Source organism: Xenopus tropicalis, chromosome 7, assembly GCF_000004195.4.
Source record: "Xenopus tropicalis strain Nigerian chromosome 7, UCB_Xtro_10.0, whole genome shotgun sequence".
NCBI lineage: Eukaryota > Metazoa > Chordata > Amphibia > Anura > Pipidae > Xenopus > Xenopus tropicalis.
In genome coordinates, this window is record NC_030683.2 from 40,542,474 (window position 1) to 40,566,239 (window position 23,766).

Consider the following 23,766-nt stretch of genomic DNA (forward strand, 5'->3'; position numbering starts at 1 on the left):
AGGACACTATGATGAGTGATTTATTATGTCTGATATCATAACATGTCACTTTAAGGGGCCCATTTACTAAGGTTTTCTGAGAAAAGTTGTTTTTTTTTCCCCTCAAGATTTACGTATGTTTGGAGTAATAGCTCCCCACAAAGTGTAGCAGCATCCAAGCTGGACCAAAACCTTAATTCACAAGATATGCAGAAGCTTTACTTTTTGCTTGCAGCCCATCAAAGCAAAGGTCGAAAAAAGGCTAAAAAAAAATCTACTTGGTTTTTACATAACACATATGGAAAGTAGCTCTAACAATCTAAACTAAGGAAAATTAAATAAACGATGAACTTGTGAATATTTCTGAGTCACTTGTTAAGAAAATTAATTTTTGGGTGGCTAATGGGCTCAATTAATTTCTTTAAAAAGTATTTCTTCAAGTACTTTTTTCTGCCAATCAATGGCTGTGCAATCCTTTTTACAAAATGAAAAGTCTTCTCACTTATGTAGCTCATCAGTAAAAGCTGAAAAAGTTTAGCAACTGCTGCTCCACTATTTTTTATTAAACGGAAAGGGGAAAGGCTCAGTTGGCATTCCTTATGGGAAACTTCAATGATGAATGACTGGTGTGTTGCTGCCCTACTGACTTAATTTTTAATTACATCTGCCCTGAGATGCCGAATACTTCACTTCCACATATTTTTCATCATAGTCAATAGTCAGGTCTCATGTGCACGAATTGCATCAAATGTTATTTTGAGAAGAGCAGAGAGTCCACTCATGCCTGACCAGATTTTTATGCAAACCAGCTGCCCAGCCCTGTTATATCATAATTTTATAAGCTGCTAATCTTGAAGACTATAAAACAAAAATTCACGTAAATTTAAAAAGTACTAAAATTAGAGCTCTGATGAATTTTACTTTATTTGTTTTGAGAGTTTCCTGTAATGCAATATGCTGCATTTTTTTTGCATTTGACACAAGTTCAGTTAATTACTTTAGAGAAAGGCATGTTGAATTTACTAAACTGCCCTTGCTGGTGTAAAAAATGTATATAAACTAAATCTTAAGAAACACCCCAGAAGACTAAACGCTCTTCTCTTTCAGGACAGGTGGGGGATAGCCAATGTAAAGCTATAGCCCATTGGGTAGCAGCCAAAATTTGTGCAGTCAGTATGCGTCTTTCAGGGGGGAAGATTAGTGTAAGGGGTTAATAATAATACAATTTCTATAGTAAGGTGCATAGGTGTGGACAAAAGTTGTGAGATAAAGTGGGACACTTCAGACCAGAGAGCCAAAACAATGGGGCAGTGCCACCATGTATGCAGATAATCCCCTGTATCAGGGCACCCTTTAAAGCACATAGGGGGGCAACTAGGATCAATGGTATGTTTACATTTGGGGGTATAAGCAGTTTCCTTAACCCCTACGTTGGGAGAGAGTTTACGGATGGGTAGCCAAATTTTCTCCCATTTATCCGGTGTTAAGGGGGAAGATCTTTATCCCATGCTTTCATAAAAGGGTGGGAAAGTTTAGGAGCATCTATAAGTTGGGAGTAAATTATTGATATGGCATTTCTCAGGCGAGAGGGGTTATGGCAACAAAGTTCATATGCTGAGCCTTCTTAAGTAGCTTGATGTGGAGATTGGGACTTATAAAAATGCTTGATTTAGTTGTAGCGAAATATTCTGGAATTAGGGAGAGAATATGATTCCTGTAGCAGAGATAATGACATTAGCCCGGGGAGTCAGTTGGTTGTAGAGATAGGAAGCCATTTTCGGTTCACCATTTTAAGGATGTGTAATTTAGCCCTGGGACAAAGTTTGGGTCATAGTACTTGCACTCTATGTGCTGCTAATAACATAGAATATCCAGAGGCTGCCCACCTGATACTTGGATATGGCCTGTTTTTATTTTTATGTTGTATTTTTGTTTAGGTTTGTCTTTCTGACAAGCATAAAAAAGGTACTAAAAATAAAAAAAGCAATAACATCTTCCAGTATAAACAACTGTTCCCGCTCCAAGTTATTAAACTTGAGCCTTGAAAACATTCAATTTTTTAATGTCATATGGAAATGCAATTAGCCACAAATGTTATTACCCTAGCTATAATGTACAATGGGAATGCCATCTCTTTGTCACTTAGCTCTGTGGAATCCTTAATGCAACTGTACATTTTATTTATTTGTATTCATTACTGTACTTTGCATTTATTTATCTAGTTTGCCCCTGTTTTTTCTACTAATTTACTGTTCTGCTGTACAGCGCTATGTACATAAGTAGTACTATATAAATAAAAATATACATGCATACAATTTAAAAACTAATTTACCATTATGCTATTTTCTATACAAAATGCACCTGTGGCCCACTAGCTGATGGGATATGAAATTAAAGAGAAACAGAACCGCTCTAAATAGAAAGATAGACAGACATACAGGTATTGGATCCATCATCCAGAAACCCATTATCCAGAAGGATGGCTTGTCTCATTTTTCTACCGTCACTTTGTCTGTCACTTAAAGTCCCTTCTATATAATCTATGCACCATTAACCAACAATAGAAAGGAGAGGGATGCCAAGTACTAGAATGCATTATGCAAACAAAGGGGGAATTATATTGCCTTTAAACAATTAAAAATATAAATACTAGGCGCCTGAGCAAAATCTACCTTCATGGCTGAATCGGCAGAATCCTATTGATTCTACCTCCATATCTGATGATTCAGCCCTGAACATCTGTGGAGGGTGGGAACGATCTTTTGTGCGACCGATGGTTGCATGAAAGATCAAAGATCGCCATGTGTGGCCACCTTAAGGCTAAAGTGAGGGATAGGGTAAGAAAAAAAAATCAAATGTTTGGTACCCATAATCTTTAATTGTCTGACACACAGGACTATCAGATACTCATTTAAACAATGAGCACATACAAGTGTATTTTTTATTTCTAACAGCAACAGTATCTCTTTTAAATATTTACTGAAAGAGGCCCATAATTGTCCTGTGGCTGTCACAACTTAATAATATACTTTTACCAAGCCCTATGGTCTTTCATATATGATTATCCCAACTCTGTAAATCATTTTCAGCAGCCCAATATATCCTTCCACACTTTTACTCCTTACACACTTTTTAATCATGATTCAATTCCATTCAAAATTCAGGTGGCCCACTGGATTTTACAAGGGGTGACACACACACACACACACACACAAGTCCTATCTTGCAGTCAGCCTTCAACATGAAAGCTTATTTGGCTTCAGTTTGGATTCCTTAATATATATATAAATGCAATGCCCAATACCTTACGGTCCCTAAAGCCAACACGTGCTTTTTTCTTCTTTCCTTCTTGTGGCTGGTCTTCATCACTGGACTCCACAGCCTGATCTGCATCTTCTTTTTCCTTTTCACTGGTTTCTTCTCTCATGCTGTGCTTTACAGAAGACTGAGCTTCAGCATTAGCTCTGAAAGAAAGCCAAATAAATAACAAATAAAGCTAATGGTAGTAACCAAGAGTAGCTCTTAGGAAAGCAGCTTGTTGGAAAGAAGCATTTTGCCTGATTTGCTTTACAAAAGTTTTTAAACAGCCACTATGTCAAAGATTTTAAGGTTTGCTACTTAAGGGACAAATATATAACAGGTCAAATACTGTACATTTGTTTTAAGATGTTGCATAATTAATTATAACCAGTATTTTAAAATACTGAAATTCATTATATAAAATGTAAGGTGTGTCAACTTACCTTGTTCTACTGAAGAGGAATTTTACACATCTTATACTTGCTTCCAAAATGATGCTTATTTAGAGCAAAATATGATTTTCTCACTCTCTGAGGAACTTGTTTGTTCAATGGTAGGCGGGGAGGTGTGAATATTGACTGACTGCTGTTAAAACCTACAGATCTATTCCACTTTACAATTAACTGAAAAGTGCATACAAAAATATCAATCTACTGTTAACACATCCTAGAATATCTTTTTCAAATTGTCCAACAGTCTGCCAAATGGTCAGTTTCATAAGTGTCAAACAAAAAAGCTTTTTAGTTGGACTTCCTCATACTCCCTACTTAGATAGGCAGTATATACAGAGCTCCCAATACAGCTTGTGTTCACAGGCATTCGTGCTTGTGCCTGCAGAAAAATGTTCATGTAGATGCCCAAGGGCTCCCCCACTGCGGCTGCTTACATGGCTGGCCATTTCCTCACCCACTGACAGATACATCGGAGGAAGGTGTATTGTGTGAAAAGGTGCCTGTTTGAGCCCAAAGGTCTCATAAGGTGGAACAACTTAGGGGCCTATTCATTAAAGTACGAATGAGTCGGGGGGCGTGGCCGAATGCCGTACTAGCAAGTCGCATCACGGTGAGCTCCGTGGGCACACTGATCCTGGACTTCAATAGACCCAAAGTTGACGCGCAAAAAACATCCCTCTGGTACCCCAAAGTGCTACTCTAACATGGGAGGCAATAAGGGACCCAAAAGAAACGCAGAAACATCGCAAAAACTCGACCACTTCATGCGACGGCCTGCACAAGATGGCGCTGATGCACCTTCCCCTCCTCCTCCACCGGACGAACCTGTGCCTGACAATACACTAGCTCCGGTCCTTACAGCAATTGCAAACTGTCAAGCGACCCTTACTGCCCGTATAGAGGAAGTCAAGATAGATCTCTCCCTCATCAAAGTCGATCTACAAACCATACGAGAACGCACAACGGCTGTGGAGAACAGAGTAAGCACACTGGAGGACACGTGTATTCCACTTGCGGCGCGGAGATTTACAGAGCCAGCTTAAACAACAAGCTGCCCTCCTAGATGATTATGAGAATCGGCAACGTCAGAACAATGTGAGAGTGGTGGGCCTCCCGGAAGGCGCGGAAGGCAACAGCCCGACAGACTTCGCGGAGCAATGGCTCAGACAAATCTTACCGCAAGCAGCTTTCACCTCACACTATACGGTAGAGAGAGCACATCGCGTTCCGGGCCGTCCTAGACCACCAGGGGCCCCACCGCGTCCGTTTTTGATACGGCTCCTTCATTTCCGGGACCGCGACATGGCCTTAACGGCGGGGCGAGCAGCGGGACAACTTGAACACAATGGTGCAGCAGTATCGCTATACCCAGATTACTCGACGCATCTACAAAAGACACGCAGTACCTTCAACGGCGTTAAAAGAAAGCTGCGGGATATAAACCTGCCCTACTCCATGCTATACCCAGCAAAGCTGAAAGTAATTGACTCCAACAGAACATACTTCTTCACCACGCCTGAAGAAGCTCTGGAGTGGATTGAGGCACGGCCAAGGAGAAGCCCACGAGTATAAAGGGCCTACTAACGCCATAGGTACCCACATTACAGTCGGTAATTTACTGCCAAAGTATTTAATCCCGTCTACAACAGCGGTGGGTAAGCTTCCATGTCATTTTAAACACTATTCACATATACAATCTACAGAGTGCTTCTTACAAACTCGCAGCAGTCTGTATCATAATTAAGAGAACAACCTAAAGCAGACAGAGACACTATGACTACTTACTAAGTCTAGCACCGCAGACTGCAGTACTTTTACCATCTTCCTAACTATACCAGTAATACTGCACCGTCGCCATCAGCAGTACCCTGACACAGAATATAACCCTCTATGTCTATTATCCATACCAGCGTGTAGGGGATGAAACCCCCACTGCTCCAAACACAAGCGACACTTACACGATATAGTAAGAGACAGCTGCATGAATGTTGTGGCTAAGACATAGGCTCAGATCTCAAGAGCCAGTTGCTGAGATATGCAACCAGGAAACTGAACTCTATAGACTTATGGTATCCTGTAACCGAGAGGGACATCCGCGATACGCAAGCCATACTAAAACCCAAAGCAAATTTACTCTGCACAATGGGCTCCGGTACTGCGGATTGACGAACCCTGCTCATCTCCTCCGTGACACTAGTGGTGTGGTGCAGAGGCCTCTGCCTGCGCTATAGTATGGGGACCAAACCTGTACATACCAGTGCACACAGGACAGACTTTCTCCTCTCTAGATATAATTGACAGGTTTATGACGTTATACAAGAAGTCTAGGTATATAAAGGATTTCTGATGGCACTCACACCCCAGGTACCTGTACAAAACCCGGTGGCAGGAGATAGCCGTCTAACAGCTGGTAATTGTACTAGAACAGGAACTCTGGGAATAACCTTATGACTCTTATCTACGCTGTACCCTAACCTATACCTGCGATCAAAAGGAAGACTGCCTTGGTAGAGATACTCTCAAGTGAGCAAACCGAGATGTTTCACCCTTTGCATCAACCCTTCTGCCTTATGAGCCGCACCCGAGCAACAACTGAGCGACAAAGGCACACTTCCTGGGTCTACAGACACTATTACCCACAGGGACCCCGTCTTGGAAACGAAACCTCAATGCAGTCTTGCTACGGGCAACCATCTTCCCCAGTTATAGTTCAGTTTGGGAATATAAGCCCACCAGACTTTCAGGGACGGGCAGGGTGGGGGGGGGTTATGTTGGGGTTTTGTTTATATGCTACCTTTTACACTGTCTTTTCCCTCTTTCTCTTTTCTGCTATTTCTTACCCTATTGGAGAGATTAACTATATTACTTTGTTCCAAGGACTCGATTATGCAAGAGAACCACAGCATCCCCATTACCTATTCTACACCTTTAGACCACGATGGCTACAGTCAAATTGGTGTCCTGGAATGTGAGGGGCCTGAATGATAAGGTGAAATGAGCACTGGTCTTCAACTATTTGAAGTCATACAACCCCCATATCCTGATGCTTCAAGAAACCCATCTGATAGGTAAAAAAGTTCTTGCACTACAAAGGCCGTGGGTCTCATATGCACACCACACAACATACTCTACCTACGCCAGGGGTACCTCAGTCTTGGTTAGAAAAGGTTTACCATTCGATATAATAGAGGTCCGCACTGACAGATCTGGCCGATACCAAATAATAGCATGTGCTATAGCAGGTTATTTATTTCTACTGATAAATGTATATATAACTTAACCGATGTATGGCGTTGGAAATATCCTGCCACCCAGGAATTTTCCTGCTACTCAGCCACGCACCAAACTTTCTCTAGAATAGACTTAGCTTTGCTTTCTCCAGAACTTCTCCCAAAAGTCAGAGAGGTAAAATTTTTGCCCAGAGCCATCTCAGATCATGCCCCCCTGTTCCTTACTCTGGAACTACTACCCGAGCCCGCATGCAGACAATGGAGACTTAGTCCATTCTGGTTAAAGGTGCCTAGAATCATAGCTGATTCAGATGAAGCCATCAAATTATACTGGCAAGAAAATCAGCACACAGCATCTCCACTAGTAGTATGGGACGCTTTTAAAGCAGTTATGAGAGGGGCCTTGAAGGCAACTATCACAAAAACCAGAATGCACTCCAAGGATATCCTTCAGACTCTGGAGACTGCTGTAAACTCCTGTGAAGCAATTTATACCACTGATCCTACGCCAATTAATTATACCAATTTCACAGATGCACTTAGGCGCCTCAACTTACATAGAGTAGAACTCACCAAAAAGCAACTTCTCCACACCACTAGCACAATGTTCGCCTACGGTGATAAAAATGGGAAACCACTAGCATTTTTAGCCAAACCACCTCTGACTCCATAGAGTGGCCCTATCTTTGGGAGGTAATTACTAGGATGGGATTTGGCCCCTCCTTTGTCAAATGGCTCAAACTGCTATACAGTGCACCTAAAGCAGTTGTCAAGGTAAATGGAATACTGTCTACCCCATTCCACCTTACCCGAGGCACCCGCCAAGGCTGCCCTCTTTCCCCACTATTGTTTGCCCTAGCAATTGAGCCTATGGCAATTCAAGTCAGACACTCCCAACAAATCAAGGGATTTATATATAAGACTATTGAGGAGAAAATCTCCCTATATGCAGACGACACACTACTATACTTAGCAGACCCCTATAACTCATTTGACACGGTCTTAGATATAATTAAATCCTTTGGCACATTCTCGGGCCTACAGATTAATTGGGAAAATTCTATTATCTTTCCTTTAGATGACCAGGTCCCAGTAATGGCAGATCCAGAATGTACTCTCAAAATAGCTAACACCTTTAAATATCTAGGGATAACGATCCATAAAGAACCAGCACAATTTTTTGCACATAACCTACACCCGCTCCAGAACAAATTTGAGGATACCCTTAAGTTCTGGACTAAACTCCCACTTACACTAATAGGTAGAATCAACATATGTAAAATGATTTTCCTCCCTAAATTCCTATACCAATTCACTAACACCCCTTGCCATATACCAAAAAAAGCCCTGCTCGAAATTGATCGTACTCAATCTGCGTTTATTTGGGGAAATAAATCTCCAACACTATCTCGAAGTACTCTGAATGCCCCACAAGAACAACTAGGGCTTACATCTCCTAACTATGAGCTTTACTATCTAGCTGCCCAATGCGCACACATTGCAAACTGGAAAGTCTTTGACCCAGAAAACCCAGCCTCGATCCTAGAAGCACTCTACTTCACCTCAGTAGAAAGCCTACACAATGCCTTATACAGATCGAGGAAAGATATTAGTCCATTGCCACCAGTCTTAGATGCCACAAAAAAAGCTTGGGATTCCATGGCACAATTAATTCATGAAATAAGAGCAATTTCCCCTGATACCCCATTATGGGGGAATAGCAACTTAACACATTTTGCATCTTTCCCGGAAGCAGGAACATGGGCCAAGCTAGGGATCAAACGCATGGACCACCTCTACTCTAACGGAGAACTCCATACACTACCTCAGCTACAACAAATTACCCCCCGACCCGGCCTCTCAGACCTTAGATATGCGCAGATTGTAAGCCTTTGCAGAGTACAATTTCCACAACAGCCACAAATACAATACTCGGACCTGGAACATTTGATAATACAGCCAAGTAAAGCCAAATTGCTCTCAAACACATACAAACTGTTAATTAACAAAAGGTATGACCCACGGCCTAGGGTTAAGCTAAAGTGGGAGACCTCGGGGATACAACTGAACCCCGAGGATTGGGAAGAAGTTATAGATAATTTATATCAACCCCTAATAAGCACAAGAGACAAACTTATACAGTTTAAAATCATTCACCAGACCTACCTTACCCCGTATAAATTGCATATTATGGGGAAAACTGACTCCTCTGACTGTCCAAGATGTAAAACCCACATGGCCAACTTTATGCACTTGATATGGGACTGTCCTGAAATCCAAAAATTCTGGCGCAAAGTTACAGAATTCATGGGGACAGAGCTGGATTTACCACAAGTACTTAACCCGACCACCTGTGTATTGGGCATCCTAGACGCGCTGGTACCCAGGAAAAACACAAAATTACTAATGCGATTACTACTTTTCTATGCAAAAAAAACCATTGCCCTGCACTGGATGGGTCCGACACCTCCATCTCTCCGTAAATGGATCAACTTGGTCAACTCACAACTGGGTCTATACAAACTTACCTACCTTGCCAGAGGCTGCCCAGCAAAATTTGACTATATCTGGTCACCTTGGACGGACTCACCAGCCACAACAGCACAATAATGGGTTACTCTCCAACCCCTTCTTTCTCCTTCCTTTTTCTCTTTCTCTTTCTTTTCTACCTGTTATTTTATTTTATTGTTAAAAATCAATAAAAATCAACCTTTAAAAAAAAAAAAAAAGTACGAATGAGTCCGAATGCTAAAAATTCATATTTTTTCTTTGCAACATTTTGTGCGACAAAATCTTATTTGTCGCAACAAGCACAAAAGTTTGGTTATTCATTCAAGCTTTGGTATTGTGACCTTCCTTGGGCCAGGTTGGACCTGCAGAGTGCCATTGAGTCCTATGGGAGGCTTCCAAAAACATGCACTGAAGGTTCAAAGTCAGAAAACTTTTGCGCACAGTTGCGTAAATCACACAGAAGTACCACAAGCCCTGGTCCTTACTGTGTGTTGTGCAAATTGACCACAAGTTCTGACATTAATAAAAGCCAAAAGATCTGGATGAAATTAGGGCATGGGCTGAAAAAATTTAAAAAAGAAATGTCACATATTACTTAAAATAAGTAACTTTCTGACCCATGAAACAACCATGATATGATTCTCTATTGCTTTAGGACCAGTTTTCAATAACTATTTACCCTAAGGACAATGGCAGACGTGATGACTTGAAGTGATTATCAATTGACCCTCGAGTGTACTGGGAGGATTAATGTAATTACCATTAAAGTCAAAGACCCCCACTCGCCATGGGGTGACATCACTGGGACAATTTATTGTATTTATTTTCTATATGGTATTCTTAATGGATCAATTTTAGATTGCTTGTATTTGTAATGGATTAACAGATGACTATAACTGTGATGCAACTTACTGCACTAAACAAGGCACCAATTTTGTTGAACAGTCTATGGTCCAACAGGTCCAAAGTTAACTGCAGGAGCTGTAACCCACTGCAACCAATAGGAAGTTTGATTTTCAATATTAGTAAACAGTAAATCCTATGAGAATGGTATTGGCTACAGACCTGGGACAAACCTCTCACCTGCCTGAGGTTTTTAGATGTTTTTGATCAGGTACCCCTTTGTGGGTCAAATTTTGGGCTTCATAGACTTCTGACACTTAAATATATTGTATGTGAAATATTTGCCAGCTGCATTGAAAAAGTTGTACTGCAGCCCATGCAGTTATGGCTTTGTGCTGGTAAACAACACCTTTAAATTTAATGAACAAAGTACTTTTTGTGTTTGCTTACTGCCTAGGGATAAAAACTCAGCCACCAACAATATGGAATGTAACCAACAGAGCCTTGTTCAATTCTCATGTCATGTATAAAATATGAATTCTTAGTGGCTTAAAGGTGGCCATACACACACCAATATTATCATACAAAATGTTGTTTTTGGATGATAATCTGTGCTTGCACAGAGGGAGACAAGTACACCGATATCAGTAAAAGGCTTGCGTATCTGACGATTCAGCTCTTAGCGTTAGTAGAGTGGACGAACAATCTTTTCTATGGCCAATGGTCATGGGAAAGATTGTATTTGTAGCTTGTATGGCCACCTTAAGAGTGCAAAGAAAACCACAAGTGCTACTGTGTAAGGACACAGTGCCAATATTGGTTTGCCACATTTCCACTGGTAACTCTGTAGAATGTATAATTACATTATGAATAGGCATATCCAAATAAAGTAAGTCTAATAAAGCTCTCATAAATCATGGAAAGTTTCCAGAGCAAGTTACACAGAAGACACAGTTTACACCAGGTTTAAAGAAGGAGGCACACAGTCATTTAATGTATTTCCTTTGGCAGCAAAGACTATTTTCTCTCGGGAGTCCAAACATTGCTATACACAAATCACACTACAGAAGTAGACAGAGGACAGAAAGCAGGAACACGTACAGCATATTTTGAGGTCTAATACACTCCAGAAAAAAATAAAAAATAGCTTTGAAGAAGAAGAATTAAATATGAGTGGAAAATCTGTCATTTTATAAAAAACAACAAGTACTTAGTCCCACAATGGGTAACCCACATGAATTAAAGGGGCCATTTTATATAAAGTTCATATTCAGTTATAATATTCATCCTCCCTCAAAATGTGAAATGATGCAGAAAGAAAGAGGTTTTGAAAGCATTTCACCTCCTAAAACTGTCATTATATGAGAGCTGCAGAGACAACCTCTCTAGTCTGAAGCTAGAGTGAAATGAAACATGGGAGGGTCCTTCAGTCTCCCACAGGAAGTGGTCACAGCACTGACTGACAGGCTTTACTCAGCAGCACGGAAACCCCTCCCTCCTTCTGTGTCTCTCTGCTTGTGCTGCTGCCAGGGGGGGCGCTTGGGGGGAGAGAAGCAGTAGAGCAGGAACCCCTGCCTGTGAGCTCGCTAAGCCCCGCCCACTCTATGCATATTTACTTCACTTTAAGTAGCTATGAGAGCGGGCCCCAGTCACATACTGAAGAGTCTAAATGGGAAGCTGGCATAAGGTTTGGGTAGAGCACAGTTTTCAAGCTGTTATGGACATATTTGAACCCAAATATATTAATATAAAAGCACTTCCTTCTATTTTACAGTTTTTTTGCATGGTTTAGTGCATTGTAAAAATGTATTCTATATATCCCCTTTAACATTCAAATATGGGTACTGGTTGGTTAAATGTGGGTTTAATAAGTTCAGGTCTGGCAAAATTGTCTAAAACCATCTCTACCCCCACCGTATCTGCTGTACTCCAGGCCTTTAAAAGCAATAGCACACATTGAGACTTCTGTGCTGGCATAAAACACTAAAAGGACAGTGAGGTGCACACACAGATCAGCTTTTGACTACAGAATGAACTGTCTCAGTAGCTGGCTTCTGGCTTGAGTGTGTAAGCCTTAAAGGCTTAAAACAAATGTAAACAATACACGTATATTTTATACAGGTATAGGACCTGGGGTTTTCCGGATAAAGGATCTTTCCGTAATTTGGATCTCCATAACTTAAAAGTCTGCTAAAAATCATTCATATATTGAATAAACCCACTAGGCTTGTTTTGCCCGCAATCAGAATTAATTATATATTAGTTGGGATCAAGTACATGGTACTGTTTAATAATTACAGAGAAAAATGAAAAAGTTTTTTAAAAAAATAGAATTATTTGCTCATAATGGAGTCTATGGGAGATGGACTTTCCGTAATTCAGAACTTTCTAGATAACGGGTTTCTGGATAAAGGATCCTATATGTATCCCCATGTAGAAAATAGTTTGTTCTCAATCAGAATTGAAAATTATTCAGCGTTGTAGCACTAGCTTCTATTAGACTATCTGCTCATAGTTTGATGATTTTTGACAACCTTTAATCTTAGCTTCTCAGGAGCCTGGAGCACACTAAGCTTGTGCAGTATCACTGACACTCAAACAATGGCCTAACATCAGAAGATAGGAAGTTGCTGTGGATAACAATGAAGGCATGGACCATTACTGTCAAAGGGTTATTGACCTTTTGGGCTGGTACAATAAGTTTAGTACAGAAAATACTGCATTTCTAGCTACTTATTTTAATAAATAAGAAATAAATAAATAATAAGGCCACTAGCAGTAACAATTCTATAAAATATCTCCCTATTGGACATTCACAGGACATCATCAGGTTCACTCAGTAAAGAATATTGAGAATTTTAAATTGTAGCTTGTCAAATATCTACCTTTTCCATAGCAATCCGGCACTGGCAGACACTGCTGTAGCTCCCACAAAAGCTGCCATCATAAGCCTCCTTCTACTCCTTGCATGATTAGCCACTCCGTGGTACCGGCGGGAGACGGCTGCAAGCCCGGCCACAGCTGGTATGAAGCGGAGTCTGAACATCCTACAAATAACATGGAAAGATTTGTACATTTTTGCAAACACTCCAAAATCTGTCAAACAAAGTGAAGTGGTTACCAAATAGATGGCTGAAATCCCTGTGTTCTAAAAAAAACTATTAATATCTGGTTATGCAAAATACATACAAATTTTCATTCTCTTCCCGTAACCCACAGAAACCAGCAGCAAAGCTTTAACTGATGTCTTTCAGTTAGAATAATGACATTTTATTGGCTTCATAGGGTTTGGCAGGTATAATAGCATACACTTTGCAGTTGTAGCATTGGCTGCAAAGCCCTGGTGCAGTTCCAGCATTGTGATGCATTGGATTGTATATATGACTTTGTTCTGGCACAGGTACCGCAAATGTATGACTTTACCCTGTTTGGTCCTGGTAATGCTTTTGAACCAGTATCAGCTCTCCACTAAGCCAGAATAAAAGTAAATCAAAGCTAAATATCTGTCCCTTACTTCAGCAACAAAGCACTTATCCAATTCAGAGAAAACCAAGTAAGTAAGCTGGCACACATGCAGCTGAACCGCCATGTCATGATCAAACTACCAGGAGAGCACTCATAACTGATTTGAACTCTGATTAATTGCCAAGAAGTGCATTCAGCCTTTCACTGCTCCTAGATGTGCTCTTTTTGTCTCGGTTTTCAAAACAACTAGTTGTTAAAGGAGAAGGAAAGGCATACCTTCAGTTCTCTCAATAGTGCCCTTATTAAGCCCTTATTTCACCTGTTCAGATGATCAGAAGCCAAAGCTGTGTAAAGAAAGTTCCCATAATGCCTTGCTCCTGCACCGAGACCCAGACCATTGTACATGCTCAGTTTTTAAGACTATGAGTAAGCTTCCTGCTGATTAGCTCAGATCAAAATTCCTAAGGCGGGGGGGAGTGAGTTCTTAGCATTCTTGAGGGAGGGGGAAGCTGCCTCTGGCAGAGGAAAACAGACACAAGTCTTTTGACAGAGAACTCAGTACAGCGTTTCTGTGAGTGCTTATGGCTGTATTTACATAGACCTTTCTGATAAAGCTTAATTAGTTGTTACCTTTCTTTCTCCTTTAAGAAACTAAAATGTCCCCTCTCTTTAGGAATGTTTTCGGGCAATCACCAGGAAAGAAAATCTCTGACCATCTTACATAGCCAAAAATAAATGTTCTTAGAACTTCTTCTGTGATTCCAGGATGCAGTAAGAAAGGTTTTCAAAGCTTTGTATGGACTTTTGCCCAAGATAAGGCTCCAGTTGTAGGCGAGGACAGATCAGAATTATCTTAAGGCAGAATATTCTCCTTTGCAAGAGAACATAAACCCTGATCTGAATTTTTAGCCTTCTGTCTTCTGGAAGTTGGATATCATAAATATTGGTTTCAAACCTAAAGCTTTGAAATGTCTCCTTTGGAGGGGTTCTAATGATAACTCTCCCATTTATGATCTAACCTAGATCCTATACTGTGGATATAGCAAGATGGGGAGTAGAAAGAAAAATGTATAAAATCTAGATGTCTAGGTAGATAATAATTGCTATCTCAAAAAGACTACCACAACCACTGGGGTGGTCCTAATGATACATGAAGTGCTAGAAATTCCACAGTTTTGATACAGAAATGTCACCAAGCTGCAATCCTTGGATATTTTTCAACGGTATGGGCAAATAGGCTTGTGTAAAGGTGGCCATACACTCACCAATATTATTGCACAAAACAAAGTGTCCTTCAAGTATTGGTGCGTGTATGGTGAAAGACAAGGCTACTGATATTTGCAAAAGCCTTAGTTGCCTCGTCGTTCAGGCAGGACTGCAAATTTTGATTGGGCGCCTTTGAAGGTGCCTGCATACCTGACAATTAAGCTCTTAACGTTAGTAGAGTGGACAAAGGATCTTTTCTAAGACCAATTGTCATGGAAAAGATCATAATTTTAGCATGTATAGCCACCTTTACTAAGCTTTTTGTAGATCTAAAGTCACAATGTAATCTCCAAGATAAAAGTCATTTATGGCTTAGGTAACAGTCTCCTTCATAAACTTTTGCCAGGAGGCAGTCAATTATTTAATAAAGCACCAAAATTTTACTTGTCAAATGTTGCATGAATTAGTAAAAGCTGCAATAAATGAAAGCAACCTAAGTTGCAATGAACACTAGCTGTGTTGTATTTAATGGAATCACAAACTGGCCAATCACATCACAATCAATCACTTATATCAAAGAGCCAGGTTGCCTGTGCCTTTAGAGGGGGTTCCTCTACTATCAGTTGGAGTGCCGAAGTTGCCCAGCACCATCAGATTTAATCAAATCTATTGATTTTTACCTTATTGTTTGGGTAAATCTACCCTATCTAGCTGAGAGGATATGAAAACTAACATTTAGGCAAGTTCAGTATACAGTTCAGTATACATTTATGGATATCTGAGTGAGAACAACCAAGGAAAGTGTTTTGCCATGATTTATTTGGAGGTTACAGCTGTGTTACTGTTCTAATATTCACTCCTCTACTAACGTATGTTATGTTTTTATTAACGCAGCCAGAGTTCTCCGTTTACTTGTCAATGTCATTCTCACCCTCCTGGAATCTCCTTTTTAGTCTCATCAAGTAATTTAATATGCTAGCAGATTTATTTGCTGGCAGCTGCTGCAAGATAAGAATTTCTGCAATGCAGTAAAGCCACTTCTCAGACTGACAAACACATACATTATATAGTGAATAATGACTCACTGAAACTTGTACATTATAATAAATAATGTACCCACTATGGTAAAATATAAGGATAGTGTAAGTCTCAAAGGAGATCCATGATCCTATAAAAGCACAAGGAGCTTTTATAAAGGTCATGAAACTCCAATGGGACTTCTAATATCCTCATATTTTAAAACAGGGGATTATTACATATTATTATACATAAATTTCAGTGAGTCATGTCACAGAAATGACATCACTAAGCACAGATTTAAAGAATATAATTTACAGTATATATGTGTGTGTGTGTGTGTGTGTGTGTGTATCTATAAAATCCGTTTGCTGTTTAAAAGGGGTACTATAGCCAACCACAATATACCACTTAGGTTGCCCTTATGGTAATCCGCCTTTGGTCTAGCTAAATATTCAGTGCAGTGCAGGTAATTTTCTTTTATATCAAATAAGGAAGCTGTGTTTTTCATCCTTATATTCTGTGTATGGCCAACTTCAGAGTTATTGTGCCTGGGGACCATTTATCAACACTGAGCAATTTTACACCTAGGCAGTAACCTATGGCAACCAGATGTTTGTTTCTACTTGCAGCATGATGAAAAAAATACTAGTAGTTATCTAATTTGCCTGCCTCCATGGGACATCAGCCTACACAGAAAAGACTCCTAATCTGCTGATGCACCAGAAACAAACTATAAACAAAGGATACTGGTCAGAATTGGTAGGCTCCATGCATGTACCAAAAACTGTAAAATTCACACAAAAATTGTTTTGTACGACATTTTCAATACATGTAAGGCCAGTTTAAGTGTAATTTGAAAAAATAAAAAAGGTACATCTATTATCATTTCATAGGCCGGTGGAAAGGCCCATGCATCACTTCAGCTTTCCAAAGTTGCACAAAGTTTCCTCCTGCAGAAAACTTTGCAGAACTTCAGAAAGCTGAAGTGATATGGAAGGCCTTTCTACCAGCAATTACTATTATTGCCAGTGGAAAGGCATTTCGGAGTGGTTAGTTGCCCGAAGCAGCAGAGATCTATCGTGGGCGAGTAACTTGCTCCGTGGCACATTAGCCTAAGATCTAAACTGCTTCAGTTCTCATTCTTAAACCCCCCAAAACTTAATATATCTTCTGTTTTACTATTAACCACATCAACTTTGTACCTAATCAATACTGCTTTTATATGTGACCAAATCTCTGTTCTTACCCTTGCATATAATTTTCCTTTCAATATCAGTTAGTTGGGCCAGACCTGGGGAGGACCAGGTGTGCATTTCCAGTGGGAGCTGCAGTGATGGAAAATGGAAAGAATTCAGCAGCAGGGGACTACAGAGCACTTAATGTCATATGCTGAGTGATGAGCACTCTGTCATGCAGAGCAGGTATCAATGGCATCGAAGAGGAACTCCCCTAATTGATACATCATAATAACTAATTTTGTTTAAACTGAAATCAAAGCTATCACTCTGGTGTCATATAACGTAAATGGTCATATATTCCAGCTGGAAATGATACCACACAATTCAGCTCCAGATTATAATTGTCACTGAGCAGACAGTCTAGAGCGCCTAGACATGGTTAATGTCTCAGAGCCTTAACAAACCACAAGAAATGTAAAGAAATTGACTTACAATTACTGAGAAATTTTATAGCAGCTACCAAAATGTTCTGTCACTCAAACACTTGATCTTTTTTCTGTGTAATGGCTCTTAGACAATGACAAAGAACAGGACTCTAAATCACATAGATGAAAACCTGAGCTCCGCTTTAATTCTCCAATCATACTTGTAAAAAAAAAAACAACTCATCGGATTCACATATCTGGCTCTTTCCTATAAATTTACTAAGCATTGACTTCTTTTCCTAGAAGTAGATTTGGAGCTGATCAAAGAAAGCCCTGGCCAGAAAATGCCTCTGGTGAAGGTTTTGCTCCATGTTTCCTGAGTACACCAATTCCCAATACAGGTATGGGACCTTTTATCCAGAATGATCGGGACTTTTTGGATAGGGGGTCTTTCAATAATTTGGATCTCTATCCCTTAAGTCTACTAAAAAGTCTTTTAAACATTAAAGGACATATAATCCCTACATTTTCCTGCAATGTATATAAATTGGGCACATATTCCCCACCCAAACCACACCATTTGTACTGCATATATCCCCTCCATTCGCCAGCACCATCACATTTTCCTAATACAAATAGCAGCTTTCTCCTGGCAGTGAAAGTGTAAAATTGCTAAAATGCAATAATATCACCAGAATAAATAAAATAAAACACAAATAAAATTCAACATTTCATCACCTGTGGGAGTTATATCTATAATAATATCAATATTATTATTTATAAAACAAAGCCAGAGGTTGTGTCATCGTTACTAAACTACTGGTTACTACATCTGTAACTAAGGCATTGTTAAATTAGGAAGTTTCATATACATCAATTAAAAAATATGTGGCTATACCGCCTTTTCATGATTTTATTAATATGGGTTTGAACAGTTACCTAAGCCTAGCTCCCGTTCTCCTGCTGATCTGGCTGACTACTTTGAGACTATCTTTAACCAGCCTCCATCCTGAATGCTTCAAATCCCACAATTGCACATGGGATGTCAATAAGAAAAGGAACATCACAGTAAAATGCATTTTGGGTTATGTAGTTCCTGCATTGTGTTTGTAAGCTGTTGAGAAGTTTTTACAAATTGTAACATAAATGTTTTAGTCCCTTCTCCATTGCCAGGATGTCAAATGATGCATAAAGAGAACTCTTTTGCAGCTGGATTTCAGAATAAAAATGGTATTTATTTATACTTTTTGAAGGAACAGATTACAGTGATAGGTATATTAGGGGTTTCTGTGTTGTGTGGGGCTATTTGCAAAATTTTGGTTTGGATGCCATGTTAAAGATGGACTTCCAACTTTTCAGTTGGTCTTCTTTATTTTCTATGGTTTTTTTAATAGAGCTTCAATTCTGCTTATTTAGCCAACTGAAAATGCTACCTGGCTTCAAAACCAAATAACAGACCAACTGTGAGGGCGAAGACACATGCAGCGATGAGACGCCACAGTCATGGCGAATAATCACAGCGACTTTCCCACAATAGGTTAGAGCATAAGTTGCTGCAACTAATCGCCTGCGCAGATTCGCTGCGAAGCTTAGTCGCCGCAACTTTTTAGAAAGTTGTGGCTATTAATTGCAGCGTGTTTCTTCGCTCTGATGGTTTATTTTTATTTTTATCTTATTTGCTTATCTTTCTTTTCTGGCCTTTTTCTATTAATCTTTTAGTCTGATTTCAAAACTGCTGCCAAGTTACCAAGGCAATGAAGCCCTAACACCACAATTCCAGTTGAGATTTCAAGCTTGAGAGTTGCAAATGTAAAAACTAAATTAAAAAAATGAAGACTAACTGCAAAATTTCATAACAGTAATGTTAACGTCAAGTCTGACTACCCCTTGAAATCCAGCCTTTTTGAAGCCTCTATAATGGTATATACACAAGAACATTACTGTGATTGGTGGACCAGTGATACTGCATATTTTCTGGTAGCTGTGCAAGCAACCCAGGACCTGTACGATATATAAACTTGAGGTGGTGAACTGTGGCAAGTTAAAGGGATGAATGGGGGGGTGAACTGTGGCAACTTAAAGGGATGAATGTGCAGTTGAATAACTTTTTAAGTGTCTAGTTTAACAGGGATTTTTCAGGCACTCTGGCACCCATCTGTAGGAGCTGAATGTGGCCATGCAGTCTGGTATCTGGATCTGCCTGAAACACGTCAGAAAGATTCCATTGAAATAAACAAACTGCAGAGTCACAATCACTGCTCCACTGGCTAAAAAAAGAACCAAAAAGCCAAGTAACAAAAGTCTTTACGATTTTAATTATAGGCCCTGCATTCCATAAAAGGCTGTCAATGGTTATTATAACAGGCACTTAAAACAGGCAAATTACATGTTCATATGTTTACCCAACTGTTTATCTTATATATTTTATACAATTATATAATTACCAAGACAATTTTCACATTATATGCTTCACTTAAGACCTCACATTCAATAACTGCCAAGTCACTGGCTATCTATTTTGTACTTATCTCAAGAATCTCCAACCCCAACAGTTGCTGAGAATATCTAACAGTTTTCTGAATTAGCCATCAGGGTGTTGATAGTTTCAATTTAGCAAAGGCTGAAGGCTTTCAAGTTAATCTTCACTTGTTTATTTTCGCACTTGCTTTTAGGCTGCAGTTTACTTCTGTAACCACAAGATGGAGCTTTAAACTGCTTGCCCCTGAAACCCCCAGCTCCAAACTATGAACAAATTGATGATGATAAAAGCAGATTCTGTTTTTGGTTCTCCTTATGTGTGTTGCTGTACCCAGCCAAGTCAGTATAAGCTTTAAATTCATTGTCCTTGCACTGTTAGAACTATGAGATTTTTGCAATTCTAATGACATATAAAGAGTTTTTCACAGGTTGCCAGAGGGAAATTTCACAGCTCTCTATACTTGCATAGCATTGATTTTAGGGTCATATTTATGAAATATGCCCCAAATTCTAAACTTGGTCTTAGCACTGCTTCCAAAAATCTAAAGACTGCCTTTTATATTTCTCAGCTGTTCAATTCTATTTCACCTGTTTGGGAAAAAAAAAATAAATAAAGAAGAAAAAAATTAACATAATTAATGGAAATTACAAAAGTGCACAGCAGAAGCAATTTTACATTATATGGTATATTCCCCCTTTTATTAAAGATGGTGGAAAATCTTATAAGAAATAGGCTGGCTCTATTAGCCCCCACCATACTGCTACAAAAGGAGCCCTTTTAACAAACTATTAATTGTTTGCTTCATCCTGCAAAAATACAGTAAAACAGTACCTTGTACTTGATGTTAAGAGGGTAATCTACCACATTTCTTTTATTTACATAATAAAAGAAATGTCAATGTTATGCTACACTGTTTCTAGGGTCTGAATTAAAACTAAAATGTTTAACTAATATATTCTTTGTATTGGAAAGATACTTGGGAATATATTTTATTTAATTATAAAACTCCAATGTTATTGTTATATAATGTATAGTACTCAATATTATGGAAAGTGCCCTTATCTAGACAACCCCAGATCCTAAGCTTCCCAAATAATATTTCCCATACTCTTTCACCAACATATCCTCCCAGAAGATACAAAGACCTACTTTACATTAGGAAAAAAAGATTGTTTATCTTCCCTTTTATTTACATCAAAAAAATTATCTCCAAACAATAATAAAATAAGTAATAAAATACAAATAAAGTACAAATAAGTAATAATGGCAAATGCAGTTTCAGGTGGCACGTCACTTTTTGGAACAGTGGCTTAACTAGCTGCGGAGGGGCCCAGGTGCAATAGCCTAGCATTCGCTCCAGACTCGCGCTCCCACAATCTACAGAAATTGCCCTGGCACCCATATGCCTTATTGCTGCTCTGACAGGAGCAGTAGCACCTCCTGCATCCACAGTAGATACAGCACTGTTTTTTAAACTGAGACAAATATGCACAAATCCACGTGTTTACATATGTACAAATTTACTGTATAAATGTTGATCCAGGAAATGGTTAAAATACCATTTTGAACTCAATAAGGAAACTTTAATTTCTCATACAAATTGGAGTTTTGCATAGGATTATTTTTGTCTTCGCAAACTAGAGGCATCTACCACAATCTGTGGCCTCAGTTAACAGCTAACCAGTCACTGAATTCCTTGGCCCACCCAATCCAAACAGCTTAAACCATTTGAATAGGTTACTAAAGCTTAAACACATGTACAGAGCTCAAATGTTTTTATTCCTTACATAACATAAAGCTTGAAGGAACATTTTAATTTCTTCTCTCACAAAATGGCACCAGAACATGCACCACTGAACCAACAAGTTATTCAGATTGCGCTGTGCCGTTGGGATCCTGCAGTGAGGTGCACAAGTTCCATGCAACGAACACTCTGCGCAATGCTTTCCCAACCTGCTCGCCCAGGGCCGCCATCAGGGGGGCACCGGGGGTACAGTCGTCCCAGGCCCGGACGTTTCTAACTTTAAAGGGGACACGGCCGTGCTAGAGTTTTCCTAGCTCGGGCCCCCTTTAGTCAATTCCGGGCCCTATCTCTGCCGGCGTCCTCCGTTATGTCCTGATACTTTATAGCGGGGCAGTACTATATAGTGGGGCAGTACCAGGGGGCAATACTTTATAGTGGGGCAGTACCAGGGGACAGTACTTTATAACGGGGCAGTACCAGGGGACAGTACTTTATAGCGGGGCAGTACCAGGGGACAGTACTTTATAGCGGGGCAGTACCAGGGGACAGTACTTTATATAGTGGGGCCCTAGAGGATGCTGGGGGGAGCTGAAGGATGGATGGGGGGGAGCTGGAGGATGCTTTGGGGGGGGCCCAGGAGAAAGCAGCAGGATGCTGGGGAGAGCTGGAGAATGCTTGGGGAGCCCTGGAGGAAGCAGGGGGATACTGGCAGGGGAGCTAAAGGATGCGGGGGGAGTGGGAGGAAGCAGCGGTAGCGGGCCATAGTATTTGGGGGAGGACCACCAATGTTTTAGGGGGCCCTGGGCTGGCTAGCAATGTTTTAAGGGGCACCTGCTCTGGCACCAATGCAAAATGTAACCCCTGGCCACAAATGTTTTAGGGGGGCCTTGGCTACCAATGTCTGTGTGTTGTTTGTATTGATGGGAGGGGTCACTGGGGGAGGGGCCATTGGGGGAATGGGAGGAGGGGGGCCCAGAAAATTTTGTTGTGAGGGGGCCCGTGATTTCTGATGGCGGCCCTGTGCTAGCCACCTAGGTGCAAAGCCTGAAGCATTCTTGCCATTAATTATTTGGGCACTGATGCAAACAGCATATTTCAGTTTTATGTCTTTTAAGATTTTTAAACAATGTAACATTAAAAAGTAAAATATCACAGAAAACAAAATTGTAGTGCAGGCTTTGAAATTCTTTTGAAAGGCACTGTATAATTTACAGTATTATCATTTTCTAGTGACACACACTATTTAAATGATATCCTTATAAATGAATCATTCTGACATCTTAAAATTAAAGTTACAAACACATAGCATGGTTGCCTGTATTTTTTCTTTTTATTCCTTGAGTGAAACATGGCTACTGAAGTATTGCTCAATATTTGTGCTTTGAGAGGTAGATAACTAGATTATCAGTATATAACCCACCTACCCCCCCGCAGTGGTATAACTACCTAGTCTGCAGGTTTTGTAGGTGAAGGGGATGAAAGGCTATTCTCGCCAGAACCTCTTTAGAAGATTTTTTCTTTTTGTGGGGGGTTATAGGGGCTGCATGAACAGTCCCTATCCCCCTCCACCCCCTTCTGGCCTGTATTGCACCACTATGGGGGGGCTGGAGAGAGAGGACTACAGCAGAATAGGTAGTTATGGAACTACACTCCCTTTACCCTTTGTTGCAATTGTTTTGTTTGCTGGAATCAATGTTCCCTCTAATTTATTTTTGGCTGTGTGCTCCAAAAATTTCTTGTGCGCACTTTTTAAAATCATGTGCACACTTTTGAAAAACTGGCATGTACAGTACAAAACTTATGTATTAAATGCTAAATTTCTTGTGCACACCAATAAACTAATTGTAAGAAACAGGGTACCATATTTCTCCATGGAAAAGTAGTGGTGGGGAATAAAAGACACTGTACATGGTATACACAATACAGAGAATGGG

At 40.0% G+C, this 23,766-nt stretch overlaps 1 protein-coding gene across 4 annotated transcripts in view; it reads right to left on the reverse strand.

The window, feature by feature from the left end:
- micu1 (mitochondrial calcium uptake 1) overlaps positions 1–23,766 on the reverse strand; it is a 97,787-nt gene that overhangs the window by 71,932 nt on the left and 2,089 nt on the right. For all 4 annotated transcript variants that reach the window (XM_012954148.3, XM_012954147.3, XM_018095238.2 and 1 more), the window contains 2 exon segments: positions 13,201–13,362; positions 3,284–3,443 (listed from right to left, as the gene is read on the reverse strand). In XM_012954148.3, the coding sequence (XP_012809602.1) occupies positions 3,284–3,443; positions 13,201–13,361 (321 nt within the window). In that variant the 5' untranslated portion in view covers position 13,362.